The 20,823-nt window shown below is 37.2% G+C and overlaps 1 protein-coding gene across 1 annotated transcript in view; it reads right to left on the bottom strand.

Moving 5' to 3' along the window:
- LOC105032905 (long chain acyl-CoA synthetase 6, peroxisomal) overlaps positions 1-19,385 on the bottom strand; it is a 58,279-nt gene extending 38,894 nt beyond the window's left edge. The window contains exons 1-9 of the mRNA XM_010907494.4: positions 19,140-19,385; positions 11,944-12,004; positions 11,796-11,873; positions 11,432-11,503; positions 11,260-11,341; positions 10,959-11,064; positions 10,794-10,870; positions 5,609-5,653; positions 5,417-5,503 (exon numbers count right to left, since the gene is read on the bottom strand). Coding sequence (XP_010905796.1) covers positions 5,417-5,503; positions 5,609-5,653; positions 10,794-10,870; positions 10,959-11,064; positions 11,260-11,341; positions 11,432-11,503; positions 11,796-11,873; positions 11,944-12,004; positions 19,140-19,260 — 729 coding nt within the window. The 5' untranslated portion in view covers positions 19,261-19,385. The remainder of the gene's footprint in view (positions 1-5,416; positions 5,504-5,608; positions 5,654-10,793; positions 10,871-10,958; positions 11,065-11,259; positions 11,342-11,431; positions 11,504-11,795; positions 11,874-11,943; positions 12,005-19,139) is intronic.
- Positions 19,386-20,823: the final 1,438 nt, after the last annotated feature.

Genomic DNA, 20,823 nt, shown 5'->3' with positions numbered 1-20,823 from the left:
ACCTGAGCTCGAAGCTGGGTTCTCCCTCCTAAGAACCTCATTCTGGAGTATCGCCGCGGTGACCTCGTCCATCTTGATGGTGCTCTTCCCCACTAGAAGAGCAGTTACCAAGGACTCGTACGAAGGAGGAAGCGACGTCAGCAAAACCAGCGCCCTGATCTTCTCCTCAACATTCTCACCAACATTGAGGAGGTCGGTGAGGATCTTCTGGAAGTGGCTCAGATGCTCCTGCACGCTCTGTCCCTCAGTCATCCACAGTTGGTAGAACTGCCTCCGGAGGAAAAGAGTGTTGATGAGAGACTTTGCCATGTACAACTCCTCGAGCTTCGACCACAGCACCGTCGGAAAAGTCTCGCTCAGCACATGGATCACCACCTCATCCGTCAGGTACATGCGGATGGTACTCACCGCCTGCATCTGTAGCCGTTTCCAATCCCTCACCTCCATGGTGGTCGGCTTCTCATCGCACAAGAGAGCATCGATCAACCCCTGTTGGATGAGCACGTCCTTCACCCTTGCCTGCTACAAGGAGAAATTGCTCTTACCATCGAACTTGTTGATCTCCATCTTGATTGTTCCTGTCTTCTCCATCTTCAGTCTTGCTCACCACCGCTGCAATCTGCGTCCTTATACCGCCTTGCTCTGATACCACTTGTTGGGTGGATGTCTGGCCAGAACACCACTTTTCAAGACTTTTTCAGTACCACGCGATGCAGCAGAAAGAAAGAAGAAACAAAACAAAAACAATCAAAATACGTGGATCAGTCACAAAAGGGCTCGCCTTCACGGGGCATGCAAACTTCACTATGAAAAAAAATTTTACAAGAGGAGACCTCACCCTCAACCCTTGTACACACAATTCTTTCTCACTAGAAGTTCCCCTCTCAAAAGCTCTCTCTCTCTTGGAAGACCCCCGAAACCTCTGAAGTGACCGGCATCCGCTGTCCAAGAGCCTCCTGCTCTTCTCACAGCATACAGCCTTCTCTCCCTCCTTCACGGGTTCCGTACGGCTCCGTACGGCAAAAACCAGACCGCTCGCAACTTTCTGTGCCTCATAGACCCTTTTAAAGGGTTAAACATGACTTAGATTAGGTTTAGGACTCCTTAATCAACCCAAATCTAGTCCCAGGCTGTTGGATCAAGACCGAGAGTCACCCACGCCCTCCGATCGCACTCCGATCCATGGAACAGTACTGTGGACCGTGAGAAACGTGTGGGAAACGCCCACGCGATCCACAGACCCAGCCGTGGACTGCCCAGTCCATGGTGGACCGGGGTACAGGCCCAGGCAGGGTGCTTGGGCCTGGGCCACGCCCGCACGCAGGCCCGCGCACGGGTTGGGCCGCGCACCCGCCTGGGCCGCCCGCCCGCCTGGGCCGCGCGCCACCGCCTGCGGCCATGCCACCACCGCTCCGCCGGCCCGCCGGCAGTCCTCCGCCGCCTCGGATCTCATACCGACTTCAAAAGCTCGTATCTTCTCCATCCGAGCTCCGTTTGGAGTGATCTTGGTCTCGTTGGACTCCGTTTTTCACCGCAAACTTTGCTGTGGGTTGAATCTCGAGGCATCAAATCCTAACAATAATCTTTTTATTTTATTCCTAAAATACCCCTAATCCTATGATTTAATATAATATATAATAATATATAACAATATTTATATAATAAAGGGCATTATGGGAAATATGGATAGATCTTAAGAACTTATCAGGAAAAGTAGTAATGCAAAAGAACATGGTAAGAGCTTCCGAAGCCACTTTCCCATGCATAAAAGAGCAAAAGTAAATTAGTTTTCTGTTTAAATATTGCCTAAGAAACACCTACCCAAGAAAATACAAATTCCTAGGTAAGTTTTTTACCCTCCATGGAACAAACCCTTTTAATGTTCGAAGAAGAAAAAAGAACCAAAAGAAACAAAGAGTCAAAAAAAACTCAACCAAAATCATATTTGTTGACCTAATCATGCAAAAATAATGTGTAAAGCATACTTAATTAAAAGCTCAAACCTCAAAGAACTAAAAATAAATAAGTGTATCTAATTTTTCCAAACAAAGTCTATCTACTCTCAATTTAATTTCTTATCTATAGAGAAACTAAATCTACCAATCACAGATATTCACTAACCTCTCTTTTATAATGGCAAAAATCCAAAACAATTAGAATTATAATGCCTGAGGTTTGTCTTCAGCATAAATAATGAAAAAAATATGTTTTGACCTATGGAGAGGGACTCAAGTACAGATGTTGGGTATCGATTGTCTATGTGTTGGATGCTTCCAAACTTAAGAATTTGTTATTATGAATCATAGATGGGTCATAATCATATGATTCATATCAATGCCTAAATGTCAAGTGCAGGTAGTTTGAGCTAAATCAAAGAGCTTGGGTAACATACGAGGTGACATATCTGAAACCAAGGTTCGCTTTGCCGATATCGGCGCCTATACCGGTCGGCCAGTGGGACGATTCGATACGCCCCCATACCATTCCATGCTGGGCCCGAACAGACAGCAAAGAGAGAGGGAGAGAGGGAGAACAAGAGAGGGGAAAAGAGAGAGGGAGGGAATGGAGAGGACAAGGACACTGGCAGTAGCCGCCCGAAGACCATGAAGGCTCCTGGATGGCCAGATTTGCCTCCCTAGCCTCCTCTGGATCGAGACAAGATTGATGCTCCGATTTCAATCATGATTTTTAGATTTTTTGCAGATTCATACGAAAGTCACGATTTTTAAGTTTTTATTTCTTTCAACAAGATTGCCGACTTCACTGTAAATCCACAAAAAATAAAAAATACAAAATCATGATTGGATGCCCTTATCTCGATCCAGTGGAAGCCGAGGCAAATCTAGCCATCCAGGGGCCTCCACGACCCTTCGGCAGCCACTACCAGCCTCCCCAACCTCTTCCATTCCTCCCCTCCCTCTCCCTCCCTCCCCAATTCTCTATTTCTCTCTCTCTTTCCTCTCTTTAGAGAAGGGCAGAGCTCTAAAGGCCTCAACAGCCCTCCAGTAGTATTGACAGACCTCCAACGGCCTTCGACAGTCTCTCTGGCCTTTCCTTCTCCCTCCCTCCCCCTCTCTCTTTTCCTCTCTTTCCTTCTGTCTCCCCTCATCCTTGCTAGTGTTTTAATTCGAAAGCTGGAATCATCCCAATCGGCTGCTGATACGACTCAGCATGTCTCAAACCGGACAGTTCAGGATGGTTCAGCCAACCTCTTCGGAAATAGTGTTCTTAAAATGATTGACAAATGGTAAAATTTCTTTCACCATTTTGGATCATTAGATATATAATTACATGTTTGACTCCAAATGAAATGTTCCAAGATGTTACGAATACAAGAATAAATTAGTCAAGTTTAAGAGACCTAGTGTTAGCTCGAACTTGGCATTTCTTCTCCATAACAAGCCAGGAAGATCTTATTCAAGCTAAACTTGTTCTAGATTATTAAAAGGTTGAGCTTGGCTCAATAAAGCTTACACATAGATAACATGAACACTATCAATGAGGATGGTTTTGGCAAAGCAAGTTGAAAACATGCATGATGCCAAGAGAGATAAGTGATAATTTGCCAAAGAAGAAGACCGAGGTGGTAGGATTAGAATTGGGAAGAGTAGGTTAGTTGAAGTTTCATGGTTGATGTTAAGGATTGGAGAGATCGAAAGCAGGATGGGATTAGAATTTTAATCTTTTAACAAAGGATTGAGGATGACAGAGAAACAAAAAGGGCAATGGGTTTGTAGAAGGTTGAGAATCGAACTAAGGATGGCCACCAGGGATGAGGGGAAAGCGTTGTGGTTGCTACTGTCAAGAGAGATAAAAGCTTATCTTAGGCCCATGATAAGACATTATCTCAAATATTAGGGTCAGGTTTAACAAATATGATACATTCTTACATATATAAATCTGTTGAGTTCAATAGTAAATAAAAATATATTTAACAGTACTAACACTAACATGGCTAGCCCCAAGCCCTGATGGTGAAGGTGGAAAATTGATGTTATGTTGATAGTGAACTGTAAAAACAAGCCAAATTATGATGAAATGGATCTAAATGGATGGCTTTAAATAGGATTTTTTGGTGAATGAGGATCCATAAATCCAACTCCAAATTGATGAGATAATACTTGATGGTTCAAGTAGTAATAAAATGTTAAAATTCTAGTTAAATTATATATCTTAGAATTTCAAGCAATTTTTTTCTGAAATTGAGTGAGCTAGGAAATGATCTCTTTATTTTTTGAGACTACATCTAGATCTCAAACTTGGTTTGCTCAATAAAATGAGCAGTCCATTGTCGAGCCAAACTATCAAGTCAAATGCAACCACTTATGAATAGTTCAGTTCAGTCAACTAACAGCCTTAATTAAGTAGGCTCAACGAAATGCTACTAGGGGTGGTATTTACAAACCAACCCACCAACCTCAACCTGCTTTAAGCAGGTATCGGTTTAGCATTAATGATTATGGGCAATAAATAGGTCAGCCCACCTAGACCTCTTTATTAATAAGTCAGGTTCGGGTTTAGATCTCTCGCAACTTTTGACCTATTCAATAGTTGAGTCGGGCCATGACCCAACTCATTTAAGACCTGTTTAACCCATTAAAAACCTACTTAAGTTGTTTAACCCAAACCATTTAATTTCTTTAAAATCCACTGAACCTAGTTTAAACCCATTTAACCAGTTTAAGATTTGCTTAACCTGTTTAACTTGATTTGACCTATTTATCAAATAGGGCATGTGGGTTGGCTCAAGTTACTTGTTTAATAAAAAGGTTGAGTTCGCATTTGGATTTTTTGATAGTTTAATAAAAAGGTTGGGCTCACCAAACAGATTTTTGACCCAACCAGCATCCAACCACACCCATATCCAACCTAAGCCAACTCCACTGCCACTCCTACGTGCTAATATGGAAAAGCAAAGGAGATGGTAGGATCTCTTCATTGAGTTGGGTTTTTTTTTGGGGGTGGGGGGGGCCGTGGGAGAGGAGGGGGAGGGTATTGCTTTGTACGTCAGATGGTAAATGGTGCTTTTAAGTCTTTAAGATATATTTATACTTTCCAATGCGAGAATGAAGTTTACAATTTCCATTATTTAATTAAACCAGTAACATGAAACAAAATTTTCAATGTCCTCTCCAATAGAAACCATTTACCATGCCCGGCTAATACTGAGGTAAAGAATTCACTGAAAATACAGAGCAACAGTTTAAAAAATGTCCTCATCTAGTGTGCCTTCAATGTTTAAGAACATATAAAGGAGGCATATAAGCCATCTAGCTATTGTATAATAAGATCAAATAGACAAGACATGCCCTTGGCAATCACATCTATCTATCCATTCGATCATCATAACTAGCTGTAGAAGCATGAATAATCTTCAGAGATTTTGTGTGTGTGTGTGTGTGTGGAAAAGACTCACCTGATTGTGTAGTTTTGAGTACATAATAATCTCCACTCCAGTTGTCGAAGGAACTGAAGGCATGTTTTCATCAATCCCACCTACCACCTAGTGCAATTAAGGAAAAAATAGTAGAAACTAAAAATTTTGGAGCCAAAGTTTCCCCTTCGATCAATACAGATAAACAACCATAATTGCTTTGAGTATTCTTACCACTATCAGACGTACACATGCAATTTGAGATAAGAAACTTAATAACTGCAAAACCAACCAAGTAGTAACATAAGAAGGGCACAGTAAAAGAGTCTAAAACCATCATAGATGTACTGCATGAAGAAAAGAAAGAGAGAGCTCTGCAAGAGTAATAAAATTCTAACTGCATAATGGATAACCCCCAATTGACAGCATTCTACCTTAACGCAATAAGTTATTCACAAAGCTACCTTAAGAAAATAATAGATTTATTTTTCACCTGTATAAAATTTGGCACAAATTGGCAAGAAAAAAACTGAAGGAAAAACTTGAAACAAGTCAAAGTATCCCCTTAATACAACTGATAAACAAGGCAAACTGATTAAAAATTGCATAAACTGATTTTTGCACTAAAGCAAGATACAATTGGAGAAGAGCTGAATCAGAAATTTAGATTGTGTTTACACTGTTGCCAGTTTTATGCTTTATGGTCTTTCATTTGCAATGATTTTCATTTTGTTTCCAATGTTATGAAAAAACATGTTAGGTAGTCACAATTACATTTTAACTTTAAAACAAAAACAAATATACATATAGGATAGTGGTGGTGAACTGATGATGATGATTCTTACCATAATATGCTATACAAGTCCCATACTAGCGCACAACAAGCATTACCATACCATACTAGTATCGAACAAGTAGGTGGTATAGGGAGCAGGGTTCGCCGTACCGGGCCGAACCGCCCGGTACGGGGCGTACCGAGCCGGACCGGTCCCTTACCGATCCGGTTCGGGCCTATTTTTCGGAAAATGATCCCGAACCGCCCGGTTCGGTACGGTTTGGGCCCATACCGCTCGGAACCGGGCGGTATAGCTCGGTTCGCCGTTGGTTCGGGGTGAACCAAATCGTACCGCCCAAGAGACCATTTCACATGGAGGAGGGGGGGAGGGGGGAAGGTGGGGGCCTTTTCACGTGGTTAGGGGAGGGAGGGGGGAGAGAAATGGACGTGGCCCACTTCACATGGGGGGAGGGCCTGGTGCTTTAATAAGCACCAGGCCTTCGGTGTTTTTTGAGAGTTCTCAGAGAACATCCATGACTGTGGACAACTTAATCGTTGAGACTTTCAAAAAATTAGAAAAGAAGGCAAAATTTCGTGAAATTGAAGGAGTGATTTGAGAAGAAGCTGATCTTTGGCCGGAGGTAAGATAATCTGTTATTTTGTTAGTAAATATTTTTTTTTATTTTTGTTGTTAGAAATAGGATAAAAATGAGGTAAAATAAAAATAGAAGAAAATCATGCCAAAATCTTATGATTTTGGTATGATTTAATTATATGTGATAGATCTTTGGAAGATCTACACGATGACACTAAAATTATTAATTTTTATTAATTATATATTTTTTAAATATTTTTAAATATTTATTTATTTAAAAATTAAAAAAAATTAAATTTTAGGGAAAAAAATTAGAGTTTGAGAATCATGTTTAGAATGATTCAAGCTACTTAAATCTAATTTTAAAATTTTTTTCAAATATTTGAAATTAAAAATTTATTTTTTTAATTATTTAAATTAAAAAATTTAATTATAAAATAAAAAATATATAAAAATAGTGTTATATTTTAGTTAATTTAAAAATATTATTTGAAGCATATAACATATTTATTTTGAATTTATAATTTTTAAAATAATTATTAAAATTATTTTAAAATTATATATAATTATTTTAATTATCATTAAACTATCGTGTTTTATTATACTTGCATATATTTTAATTATATATATATACTGCGGACGATCTTGCACGTGGAGTAGGGTCTATGGATGTATCTGGATCATCCTCGCATTATGGATCCTATTATCCACAGCCACCTTATGATCCATATGCATATGGTGCATCCGAGGCATCATCTTCTAGTGGTTACTATCCTATGCAGCTTGGAGCATCTTACGGATCAGATTTTGCTACTGACATATTTGAATGGGCTCCTCCACAACCGTACCATCATCTCGAGGATACTTCTCAGAGTCAGAATTTTAGCGAGAGGTCTGAGATGTCTTACAATCCAAAGAGGATGCCTTATGGGATGATGAATATTCGAAAGTACGGTGCAGCTTGGCTAGAGGGTTGGACTGATATCCCTTCAGACTATGTTGATGATCCAGACATCTACGAGCGTCACAGACACTCGACAAGAATTAAATGCAGAGTACATCTTAAGGTTTGTATATCAGTTATTGCGCTTTGTACTTAAATATTTAGATACATTTTAATGCGTATTTTATATATTTTTTCTTTAGTTTTAAGATGACATAGTTGAAATATAATGTAAATAAATATATGTTTGAAATTTTGGATCAAGAGTCTTTGTACCGCAACCTAACTCCAAATTGAACCCAAATATGTCAATAATATGCAATATAATGCCATATTGAGGTTGTATTTATCAATTATTAACTTCAAAAATCCAAAAAAAAAATTTGAAAATCGAAAAAAATATTGTGTATCGGTACCGGACCGGTACGCCTAGGCATACCGTGTGTTGGTACGGTATGGTACCGATACCATACCGGTCCGGCCCAAGCACGCCGTCCGATACCGGTACAGCGAACCTTGATAGGGAGTATTCCAAATATTGGTATGCAGAACTGACCTCCATACCGAGCACACCAACACTCTATCAAGATGGTACTGGTATGGTTTTGGTACCAAGATGGCAAACCTTGGTTATTACTATGGTGTTGGTTGTAGTGCTGGTCCTAGTGGTGATCAAGGTTGACAAAACCATCCCAAAGTGGGCTGTACATCCCGTACAATACTAACTCGACTAGGAACTAAGAAGAAACAGCCTCCTGATCAATCCCAAGGCAAAACCAGGCCAAACACATTAGTTCCACCAATTTCGGGCAATATTAACTAGCAAATGCCAGTTCTCCCCAACCAAACTCTCAATCTTGAAACCCTTCCTACACAAATATCTCCCACAAACCACCCTTTGATCTCAATCCTCCCAATCCCTCCATTTCTCTCCTCACCTCCTCTCTTAAAAGTGATTCACAAGTGTACTACCCTTGTTGGTTGCCTTGAACGTCATTGGGCCCTCACCACTATTCTACCTCCGCTCCTATAGCCTCTACTTGAAGGAATTACCAATATGGAAGGCATGTTGCCCTCCCAATAGGAGTCCCTAGTGCTCTCGTCCTCTAATGTGGAGTCGTTGCTCCTGCCTCACTCATCCTCCTCCATCACCCAAGTCACCACCTTGATCCAATCCAATGACCCTCACTCTCCCTCCAATCAATTCCTCCATGCCTCACCAACATACATTGCCAAATTCAAGAACCAGGGCTTGCGCTCCACTAGCTCTCATGCTCCCTTTCCCTCTCTCCTCTCCCTATCAGATTTTAACAAATCTTGGAAAAACATAAAAGATCCAAAAAAAAATTCAGTTTGCGGCTATCAATACCTAACTAGCATGGTCCAACATGGTATATATCTGCCTGTATAATGCCATATGTATCATATCAACTTGGTATTTGATTGGCATGAGTCACGATATTGGTACTGCCAGGCATGGTGATGGTTGCAATGGTGCGTTGTGTTTGGGGCGGTAGCTATTGCGGACAATGACAATAATGGACAGGTGATGGTGGATGGTGGTGATTCCAATGGTGGTTGTAACATCAGTGGCAGCTGCAATGGTGGTTTGTTGGCAAAGACAATGGCAATTGTTCGGATGCTAGTAGCGATGGTCGGGGATGAAGGTGTAGTGCAAGAAATGAAGGAAGTTGCATTTAACAAGAAGTTCCAACAGTGCAAGAGGTGCAGGTAGTGGATTATTGCTGGCAATGGAGAATGGTGGTCGGAGATGCTAGCTAAAGTGGGAGCAAAGGTGGAACGGTAGTGCTAATGTCCATAGTGCCAATGGAAGTAGAAGTACAAGGTGCCAATCCTAATTCCAAGGTTCACCATCACGGTACCAAACCCAGTACCGGTACTATCCTGTTATAGTGTCGATATGTGGTACAATACGAGACAATAAGGAATACTGAGTGTCAGTATAGTACATTCAATATGGTATATTTCAGTACGGTACGGCACTAACCAGTCTGGCAAACTTTGCCTAAATCCTTTCCAAAAATTTCAGAAGCAAAAAATTTCAGTTTCATAAATTATAAAAATTCTAGATATATATTTTTAGAAGAAAATAAAAGGCAATTAACAAATGTATTTTCCACCTTAGATTTAGTTTTTTGGTTTTAAAAGAAAAAACAAGAAATGAGAGCAATAACAATAGGGCCATAATAATATTGTAGGATTTTTAGTATAAAAAGAATCTTAAGGAGAAACTAAAATAACATGCAAAAATATAAATATGTTAAAACTTTTAGCACGTATTTCAAAATCAGCACAGGTTCATTATCTAACCAGTACATAATAATTCAAAAACCTGTACCAGTCAGTTTCAGCTTATACAAATATATCAATATCACAGAGACAATGACATAGCACTGGTTATGCAATCATTTTGTGTTAGTTGTAATATACATCTCTACACATGTGCTAAAGAGCTCAACAATGCAGGTTTTAAATGATGCAGCTAGAAGTATTTCAGCTGAAAGTGAAGCCGAAAGGTTTCATCAGAGCCAATCTAAAACTATGGTTCATTTTAGCATTTTGGTTGATTTTTTTCTAAACTGACTTATGGGGGCCAATTTGTAACCAATGCTTCCAACAAATGTCTTGATGCAAAATAACTAGCCTCAGAGATTGCCAAACCCTAGTCGTATAACATGGATATGGGCCATCAAATACAACTGCAGAGTTAATAATGATTTTCTGAAATGCTCAAGCCTTTTCATATTCATGGCGATGATTTACATAGTTTTTGGCCATTTGCACCTTGGTTTGAAATTGGAAACAAGGTATTTGAGCACTTAGAAACAAACAGCTTAGAAATTTATTCTTTTCTAATCCCATATTGATCATTCTCTAAGAGCCCACTGAGGATAACCTGAAAACTTGACTAGTAATTAGTATCAATAGTCTAACTAGATAATATTCTTTTTCGTTGAGGAAATTGAATAATATTCAAACTAAGTGAAATACCACAAGCAACATTGCTTTACCATTACTCAATAAGCTTAAGCATGCCTTTGATATCAGAGCAAATAAATAGGGCAAAGATGGGATTGGATCTTACAATGCTTAGTGTTTGTGGTACACAAAAAATAACCTGTACAGAAGCATGATTCACAATATACTGAACAGCATCTGGGCCTGCAGCAATTATAATGCCCATTCTTGTTGTCAAAGCAAATATACATCTAAAAGTGTAACTTATAGTATTCACTAAATAAAACCATACCAAGAGTATCGTAAAGCGGCACAGATATATAAGAGTATGCTGAGCAAGCATGGTCCACAATGATCCATTCTGGTCTATTAATGAAATATAGTCCAACAGTTGCACCCTGCTCCAAACAAAACAACAAAGCATCATTTAAGAGTGAATAGATGTGCTAGTAATAAGACATGTGAATAGATGTGCTATATTTAATCTTTTAGTGGAAATACCTTTCACCCTAACATTTATAAAGCTACAAATCAAGCAAGTGAAGATCCATGAAATAGCATATGCTTCTAATTATGGAATCTTAACAACTCACTTTAGGTATTCCATGGTATATTAGGCCAGAACCTATTGCTGACCGGGAAGTACCAACTTCTCCATAGGTCATCCATTTGTACCTTCAAACATAGAGGGTATAAAGAATAAGATAACCAAAAGGCATAAATTCAGCACAAACAAAAAGCAAAAGAAAAACTGGGAAAACTTACTCTCCAACCGTTCCATCTACACGAACCCTTGTCCCCAAATACTTGTAATCTCGGAAAGTTTCAACTGCATACCTAATATTAGAACAAAAGCATCATCTCAACAACACACTAAAAAAGCATACTTTTGGCCACTAAACATCATCTCTGCTAATGAATGATGAATTTGATGAAGCTATATAGATTAGGCCAAAAATATTTACTCAATTTACACTGCTGAAATGATTTTGAGAAGCAAAGCAAAAGAAAGAAATAAGAATCGTTCTTAGAATAACTAATAAATTAGTTGGGAAATTGCCAAGAACTCTACAGGAGCTTGGAGTTAATATCCTACTCAGAAAGCTTGGAATATATGAAGGATGCTTACTCAAAGTTATCATGTAGTGTTCCAATATCAGGATGATCAGGGAATCTAGTTACTAGCTTCAAAGGTGAGCGTGCGGATCTGCCAAGGAAGAACAAAACTTAGAAAGAAGCTACCAGATAGTGTACAATTAAACAGATATACACCATACCTGTATACATTCCACTTCCCAGTTTGCAACTTTTCTGGAAGGACAACACTGTAGCCCTGCCCTACAAAAAGTTGGACAATAAAAGATATTCTCCATGATGAATTGTGAAAGCAAGACTAACTGAAAGTTGAATAAAAAAGTGTTAATCCTGATAGGTCCATTGGTTTGTGGACATGGTATCAAAGCCCATGTTTGCTAGAAGTCACAAGTTCAAATCCTCTATTATGCTAATTATTTAATTAAACTAGTTATCATCTTGACTAATTCCAATCATTGTGTTTGTTAGCTCAACTCATTTCAATCATTGTGGTCCCTCCACATGCATGATCCAGGCTGCACATGAGGATGGGTTGATAACCTAATATATACCGTCAAGCCTTTCGCTATCAGCTTAACATTTAGGTTCAATAAGTTTATCAACAACTGGCAGTCAAAGCCCCAGTTATGACATATCATAATAGTAAGACACATGAAATTGGAGTTGGAACCTCGACAAAACCATCTTTTCATGAGTGAGATACTTTATGAGATGCTTATGATACATAATTATTTCCTTTTGCATGCACATCAGATGTTATCTTGTTGGCACAAGATGTTTGACATGGTATAAGATAACTAAGATCCTTAGAAAAATTGAAAGGAACAAAGTTGGTGGCAAAGGACCTTAAAGGTAGAGATGAGGTTATCATACAGTATTCCCTAGATATATTATAGCAAGAAACAAGTTTGGGTAACTCACTCATTTGACTGTTAGTCGCGTATGATAACATAGTGGCAACTTCTCACAATTACTAGAGCTGTGACTATGCATCAGCACTTGGAGGTAGCATTACATATTGATTGGCTAGCATTAGAACATATCTAGTTTAAACCACAATTAGGAAGACTATGTTTGCCTGACATGATGATCTTTTGATGTCCAGAACAGTAGGATTTACATTTACTGGAAATTGAAGGGTTATCATACAGTATTTCCTAAATCTATTATAGCTAGAAATAAACTCACTATTTGGATGTTGATTGTGTATGATAAGATAGTCACAACTTTTCACAATTACCAGAGTTGTGGCCAAGATTAGCCGAACCAGTATCGGGACCCATACTAGTCAGCTACTAGTTTGGTACAGTATTGGTTCGGTATCATACCAACACGGTGCGTTGTGGCATGTTGGTTCCAAACTGACACGCCATTTGTTTTGTTTTTTCAATTTTTTAAAGATTTAATGAAAAGTAATTATTTTTTTGTTTTTGAATGATTTTAAGTCTAATTTGATGTTTCTTAATGTTTTTGATGTTTTTATCATCCTGGTATGTCGTAGATGATGCTTCTTTACATTTTGTATCATGCTTTGGGTCTTTTTCCTTGATGGATCCATCTTGTAGGTTTATCAAGCATGTCAGCTTATTAATTATTTAAAAATAGCAAAATCTTATTATAATAAAAATATGTTTTTCACTTCAAAAAATATTTTTGAATTGTCTAATATGTAGGACTAATTTTTTATATTTTTATATCAATTAAATTTTTTTAAAAAATTAGATTAAAAATTATTTTAAATATCATAAATTCAAAAAGATATGTTTTCTACTTCAAAAAATACTTTTGAAATATCCAATACATAGCACTAATTTTCATATTTTTTTATTGATTATATATTTTAATAATTTTTCTAAAATTTAAAAATAATTTTTTGATACAAAAATTTTAGAAAATTAATTTGAGCTCAAATCTATATAAAACCTTACCATTGATGCTATGTATATTTTTTTTAGTCTGTGGGCATGCATCAAAGGCTAATTATTTCTCAGTTTTATTCAAATTTAAGCCTTACCCACTATATGCATGATCACATCCAAATTTGAATAAATAGACATCAAATTTAGACTCAAAGTAGCTTGCATGCCCCGAAATAAGATTTTAATTTTACAGTTATTTTTTATTTTATTTTTTTAATGCAAATATATATTTTTTATTTTAAAAAATTATAGATTTAACAAAAATTAAATATTTTAGTCTCATTATGTAGATCATCCATAGATCCACAATATATCATGAAATCATGCCAAAATCGAAAATTCCGATATGACCTCCCCTTATTTTCCAAATTATTCGGCTTTTTTCGATGTTGAAAATAAAAAAGGGAAGAAATGAGGTGGAGGAGAGACTCCTTACCTTGTTTTGGGTAGAATCTCCTTCAATTGTTGATATCACCTATTTTTTTGGGCAAAATTGGAGGTTCGGAGCGGTTCATGGCATTTTTCGAAAATAGCGGCCAAATCATGCTGATTCTATGCCGATTTGGTTCAGCACGAGATGAAATAGGCAAGTCTGCCCGATTTGACAAACTATGGTTGGGACTATGCGTTAGCATGTAGAGATAACATAACATATTGACTGGCTAGCATAAGAACATATCTACTTTAATTAAACCACAATTAGGAAGACTATGTCAGCTTGACATGAAGATTTTTAGATGTCTAGAATCTATGGGATTCACATTTGCTGGAATCAACCTAATGACCAAATTTCTTGTACCAAGAAACAAGTGTACATCACTAGTCTGTTGATGTACATAATGGGCATGGAAATGTGAAATGCTCAACAAGAAATTTGTAATCCAATAAATTTTGTTATACAAGGAAAGATGAGAATACAAATGAAGTAGAAATTATTACAGATAAGAGTTTTAAAAAAATGAGGTTGCAAAAAGTAGATGACAGAATAATCTTCATAAAATTGGGGTTAGGAGAGGAGTATTGATATCATTAGTGCTAATGTTCCTCCAATAGGGCTAGATCATGCTACACAGCAATGCTTTTGGGAGGATATAGATGGACAAATTCAAGAGATTACTAGTAGAGAAAAGATATTTATCAGAAGAGATCTAAACGAGCACATTAGGAAATATGGTGAAAGTTTTGAAGGGGTGATGGAGCTTACAGTTTTAGAGACAGAAATGAGGAAGGAGATACCATTTGGGACTTTGCAATGGCATCTAACCTGCTATTAGCACACACCTACTTCAACAAGGACTTTCATTAAATAATATTTAAAAATGGATATAATAGTCGTTAAAATTTTCCTTACTAGAAAGACTAATTGAGTTTTATGTAAAAATTATAAGATTATACTAGATGAGAGTTTAACCACCCAACATATATTGGTGGTTTTGGATGTGTATTAGGAAATGAAAGAGAATGACTACATAAAATAGGAACCCGAGGACTAAGTAGTGGAATATGAGAGAGGAGAACTAAATGGTTTTTAAGGAAGAAAAATGAGGTCTAGATGAGAAGACCAATACCTAGGGGTCGCTATTTATGACCTGACCCATTAACTCGACTTGCTTTAAGCATGTTCGCATTTGATGTAAATCGATGTGGGTCATAAACAGGTCAATCGATCTAGACCCATTTATTAAACAAGTAAGATTTAAGTTTAGACTTTTGACCCATTTTGACCTATTTAATAAATGGGTCGGGTCATGACCGAAACCATTTAACTAGTTCAAAACCTATTTAACCTATTTAAAATCTACTTAACCCATTTCTGTCCTTTTTAACCCGACCTATTTAACCTCTTTAACCCATTTAATCTATTAAAAATCTAATTAACCCATTTAATGATCTATTTAGCAAACAATTTATATGTGTTGAGTTGGGTTACTTATTTAATAAATAAATTGGGTTCAGATCTGAATTTTTGATCTATTCTATAAACAAGTTGGTTTTGAGTTGACAAATTTTTGACCCAACCCACATCCAATCCAACCCAACCCCCATTTCTGACCCAGCCCAACTAGATTGCCACCCCTATCAATACTCTATAAGAAAAGATGGCTTATACTATTAAGAAAGTGGCTACAAAAATACTAGCAAAATCAAGAGAAAAGGGCCATTCTATAAGAAAACTTGGTGACAGAATGAGAAAGTAATAGAAGACAATTTAAATATAAGAATAAAGAAGCATATAAAAGCTATGAGGTGGCTAAGAAGATAGCTAAGAAGGCAGTATGAGACACTAGATTCAAGACGTACAAAAAATAAATAAAGTATAAGTTAGAAACCAAGGATAGGGAGAAAGATATCAATAACATTGCAAAATTAAGAGAAAAGGAATATCATAAACTTGCCTCAAATTAAATGCATCAAAGATGAAGATCAAAAAGTTTGGTTAAGAAGGATCAAATCAAAGAAAGATAAAGAAGTTATTTTGATAAGTTATTAGATGGAAATCCTGTGGGTGATTTACAATGCCTTGCCAGTTCCATTGAAAGTAGAAATGTTAAATATATGCGCAGAATTAGAGTATTTGAGATAAAAAGCCTATGAAAAAGACAAAAATAGAAAAAATGGTTAGATCTAATGTAATCCCTATTGGGGTTTGGAAGTGTCTAGCGACATGCAAGTAACTTGGTTGACTAATTTGTTCCATAAGATATCAAAGACCGAGAAGATACTTGATGAATAGAGGAAGAAGTGAAGAACATTGTAGTGCCGATTTATAAGAATAAAGATGATATCAAAGTTGTTCTAATGTGGTAGTAAACACATAAGCCATACTACCAAACTTTGGGAGAGAATGATTGAGCACAAATTGAGGGGTGATAAACCAATTTGATTTTACAATAGAAAGGATGACTATGGACACTATTTTTCTCCTTCAAAGATTGATGGAGAAGCATAGAGAAAAGAGGCAAGACTTTCATAGAATTTTTATTGAATTAGAGAAAGCAGTATGATAGAGTTCCTAGAGAAATCTTATAGTAGGTGTTAGAATAGAACGAAGTTTCCACTAGATATATTAATACAATTAAAGATATGTACAATGGAGCGATTAGTAGTATGTCAACTACTCATGGTAATACTAGTAAGTTTCCAACCACAACATAGTTACACCAAGGATCTCTCTCCTAAGACCTCATCTTTTTGAGCTAGTTATGAATAAGCTTATTGGATATATACAGGATGATGATAAATTCATAGTTGCATACTATTTGCAGATTATATGGTCTTAATAGGTGAAACTAAGATCATGATTAATCATTGGTTGGAATTATAGAGGAATGCATATGGACCCAAGGGTTTCAAGTTAACTAGAACCAAAACAGAATACATGAAATACAGTTTTAGTAAAATTAAAAATATAAATGAGGGTAATTTAAAATTTGAGGATCATGAAGTTCCTAAGAATGATTATTTTCGGTACTTAAGATCAATTATTCATGAGAAAAGGGAGGTTGAAGAGAATGGTATTCATAGGATTAAAGCAAGTTTGATGAAATGGAAAAATACAACCGGAATATTATGTAATTGTAGGATACCAACCAAGTTGAAGGAAAAAATTTATAGGATAGTCATATGACCAACTATGCTTTGTAGTAAAGTAAGTAGGAAAGTTAGAAAACTATATGTACACAAAATGAGTGCGGCTAAAATGAGGATGTTGAGATGGATGTACGGTAATACAAGAAAATATAGAATAGGAAATGAAGTCATTCATAAAAGATGGAGGTAGCATCAATCAAGGACATGTTAAGAGAATGATGACAACAATAGTTTGGAGGTGTACAACATAATCCGAGGGATGCACTAGCACAAAAAAGTAATTTGATATATCTAGAAGGAATGAAGAGGGATCCAGCCACATCGAAAATCACATGGAATGAAATTAAGAAAGGACTTGGTATCTCAATATCTTTCAAAATATATGACCTCAAATCTAGTGAAATGGAGGAAAAGAATTCATATAGCTGACACCAACTAGTTTGGGATCAAGGTTTAGTTGAGTTGAGTTGGGTGTGTATTGTTACACCTCAATCTGATATACTATAATTAATTTTCTTAGTACCAATACAAGAACTTCTCAAAATATGTAAGTCCTTTTTCAGCTAGCAACATCATAGAACAGTAAAATACCATTTGTTATGGCATGGGATGTACCCGTACTTAAACCATAGGTACAATAGCCCTTAAATCTCATAATTACTCATCATTTCATAATTACTCACAAATAATAATTTATGCACATCAGATCGTAATTTGAATTGAGGTTTAAAATCCTAAGGAGTCGAGAAGCCTCAATTCTCCACAAAATAGGACATCCCCCTGTACCCCCCCATCCCAACAGTCATCTTAATTAAGTGTCCCAATAGATAACTTTAATCTCTCTCCCCTTCTTTCCTTTATTTTTCCTCTTTTTCTTTATTCTTTCTTTCATTTTTTCCTTTCCTTTCCTCTTCCTTTCCTTTCTTTCTTTTTATTCTTTTTTTCTTTCTTCCTTACTTTCTTTTGTTTCTTCTCCCTTCCTTTATTTCTTTTCTTTTCTTTTTATTCTTCTTCTTCCCTTTCTTTAGAGTTTCGAAGTCCTGCCGCTGTCCCAATTCCCATTTTCTCAACCGAGATTTTTCTTCTCCTTTCCTTTATTTCTTTTCTTTTCTTTTTATTCTTCCTTGTTTCCCTTCTTTCTTTCTTTCTTTTGCTCTCCTTTTTCCCTTTTTTTTCCTTTTCTTCTTCTTTCCTATTTCTTCTTCTTCCCTTTCTTTAGAGTTTCTTTCGAAGTCCTGCCCCTGTACCGATTCCCATTTTCTCACAAAACAGAAAGCCACCGAGATTTAGGACTGTGATTGAACTACAAGACCGTGATAGCAATTCACATCGATTGGACAAGGTCAAATTTCTACAAGAACACACGCCGTTATAGCAATTCACATCGATTGGACAAGGTCAAATTTGAGATCCCTATTTACTGAAAAGGCTAGTTGCATCCATGAAAAAATAAGCCAAAGCAGAATCAAAGAATCAGGGTCACATTATTGTTTTCTTTTTAAAAAGACAAATCAACGAATTTATTTTTTAAAAAAAAAGGGCAAATCAAGCGATCATGGAAAAGAGAAACTATGAATCAATATCTGGCCGCTTTCACCCCATCTATTCTTGTTCCATAAATCCTATTGGTGAGGGGACAAGAGAACAAAAAAAAAAAAAAAAAAAGTAGGGTCCACAACAAAAATCCATAACAACTTCAAGAATCTCAGATGATTTTAACCTGCCAATAAAAATATCAAAGCAGATATTCGATCGATCTGGAGATCATCTAACTGGCCCACTAAAAACTCCTAGCCACGGCAACGGCGAGAAATATACAAACAAACACGAAGGTTACGAAAAGATGAGCAAGAGCGTGAGATAAGTACCGGAGACGAACTCGCTGGCAGTGGCATTGGTGCCAAGCTGGGAACTATGATCGAGATCGCCGGTTGGCCGGACATGACCGGAGATAGCTCTCAGACGACGTTGGGCGGCAGAGGAATCCATGGCCTACCTTTCTTTGCGCCTCGTCCACAAAATTTCTTCTTTGGCACTTTATGAGTCCCCTTCTCTCCCTCGGCTCTACTCTTATAATCTTATTCTCCAATGAATTCCAGATTATAATAAATAAATTTCCGTTTGCCAAAAGCGTGGAGCCGCCCGCCTTGTTTGGATCGCGGCGGGCACCCTACCCGAAGCCGAAATTGCTACGTTTGGAGTATCGATAAGATTGGAGGGAAAGACGACCTGTCACGCAAACGAGGAAGCGGATAACGACGTGCTCCCGAGCTACGGAAAGGACACCGTTGGCCAATTTCCTGGACGGCAAGTAGGGGACAAAAAGTCCTGGGAGGGTGCACCGTTGCAGGATAGATTCGCGCGTGGGGCCGCCGTTCCGTTAGCGTCCCATGCATGGGTGTCTTCGCTTGTTACCTTTGTGAGTTCACAGCACATGTGCAATGGTGTTCGTGAAATTAATTTGGATGACTCTATTCCAATGGTTGGGATCACGAGATCAAGAATGGATGAAATTGAAATAATGAGTATTTTATCATAGTAATATATTTTTTAAATTTTTATCAAATTAATATAATTTTTAATTTATTTATTAAATTAATGTAAAAGATAAAAATATTATTAAAAATGATGTTTTTTAGAAAAAAATGAATGATATTTTTTTGACCTAGTTAGTATTACCTCCGCAGCCCACGTGAAATAAATAAAAGATAAAAATATTATTGATAATGATGCTTTTGAAAGTGTCGTTCAGAATGGTGCTTTCGAAAGCATCATTAGGCATTCAGAATGATGCTTTCGAAAGCACCATCCTCAATGGCGCTTTTAGGTCATTATAAAAAAAAACAGCCGCATACTTTACCTGCTTCTTCTCCTTCTCGTGCTGCTTCTTCTCCATCTCGACAACTCTGTCGATGCCGATGCTGACTCTCTTTTCCATCCCAATCGAACATTCTCCCCGTGAATGGCATTTTCAAAAGCGCCATTCAAAAAGATGCTTTTAAAAGCTCTTCATCACCCTACTCAAACACTCCTCTGTCTCTTTCCCGACGCCCACTCCACCCTGCTGCTCTGCCACCCCATTCAAAATGGCACTTTTAAAGTCATCCCATGCGGATGTTAGATGTATGTCCTAGAAATCAATATGGCTGACACATTGTAATACATCTAGTGCATAATTTTATATTTAATATATTGATATGATCAATAAAATGGCAAGTTCTTTTTCATTCAAGTGTGATGTGTCCTTGAATCATCCATAGAATTAGTTTTGATACATATTCTCAAGATATTGAGAATTAGAGACATGTATTTAATTCCTAAATACTCTCGATCAAAGGATCATCATAAGGATGATGATAGATCCGGATAGACTGACGCACGAATCACTTCATTTGGGATAGACGGATCTTTAATCTACAGTGTAGAGATACTGGGTGACGAGTGTGGATAGTTGTTAGAAAATAATTAGTACTGAGCGTGACGATACGAGAGATCACTTGGATTTCTATTCGATTGTCGGTGATTATTTCGATGTTGTAGTTGTGTGACTGG

This window comes from Elaeis guineensis, chromosome 5 (assembly GCF_000442705.2).
Source record: "Elaeis guineensis isolate ETL-2024a chromosome 5, EG11, whole genome shotgun sequence".
Lineage (NCBI taxonomy): Eukaryota > Viridiplantae > Streptophyta > Magnoliopsida > Arecales > Arecaceae > Elaeis > Elaeis guineensis.
The sequence above is the reverse complement of the archived record's forward strand: the minus strand, read 5'-3'. Positions and strand labels throughout refer to the sequence as shown.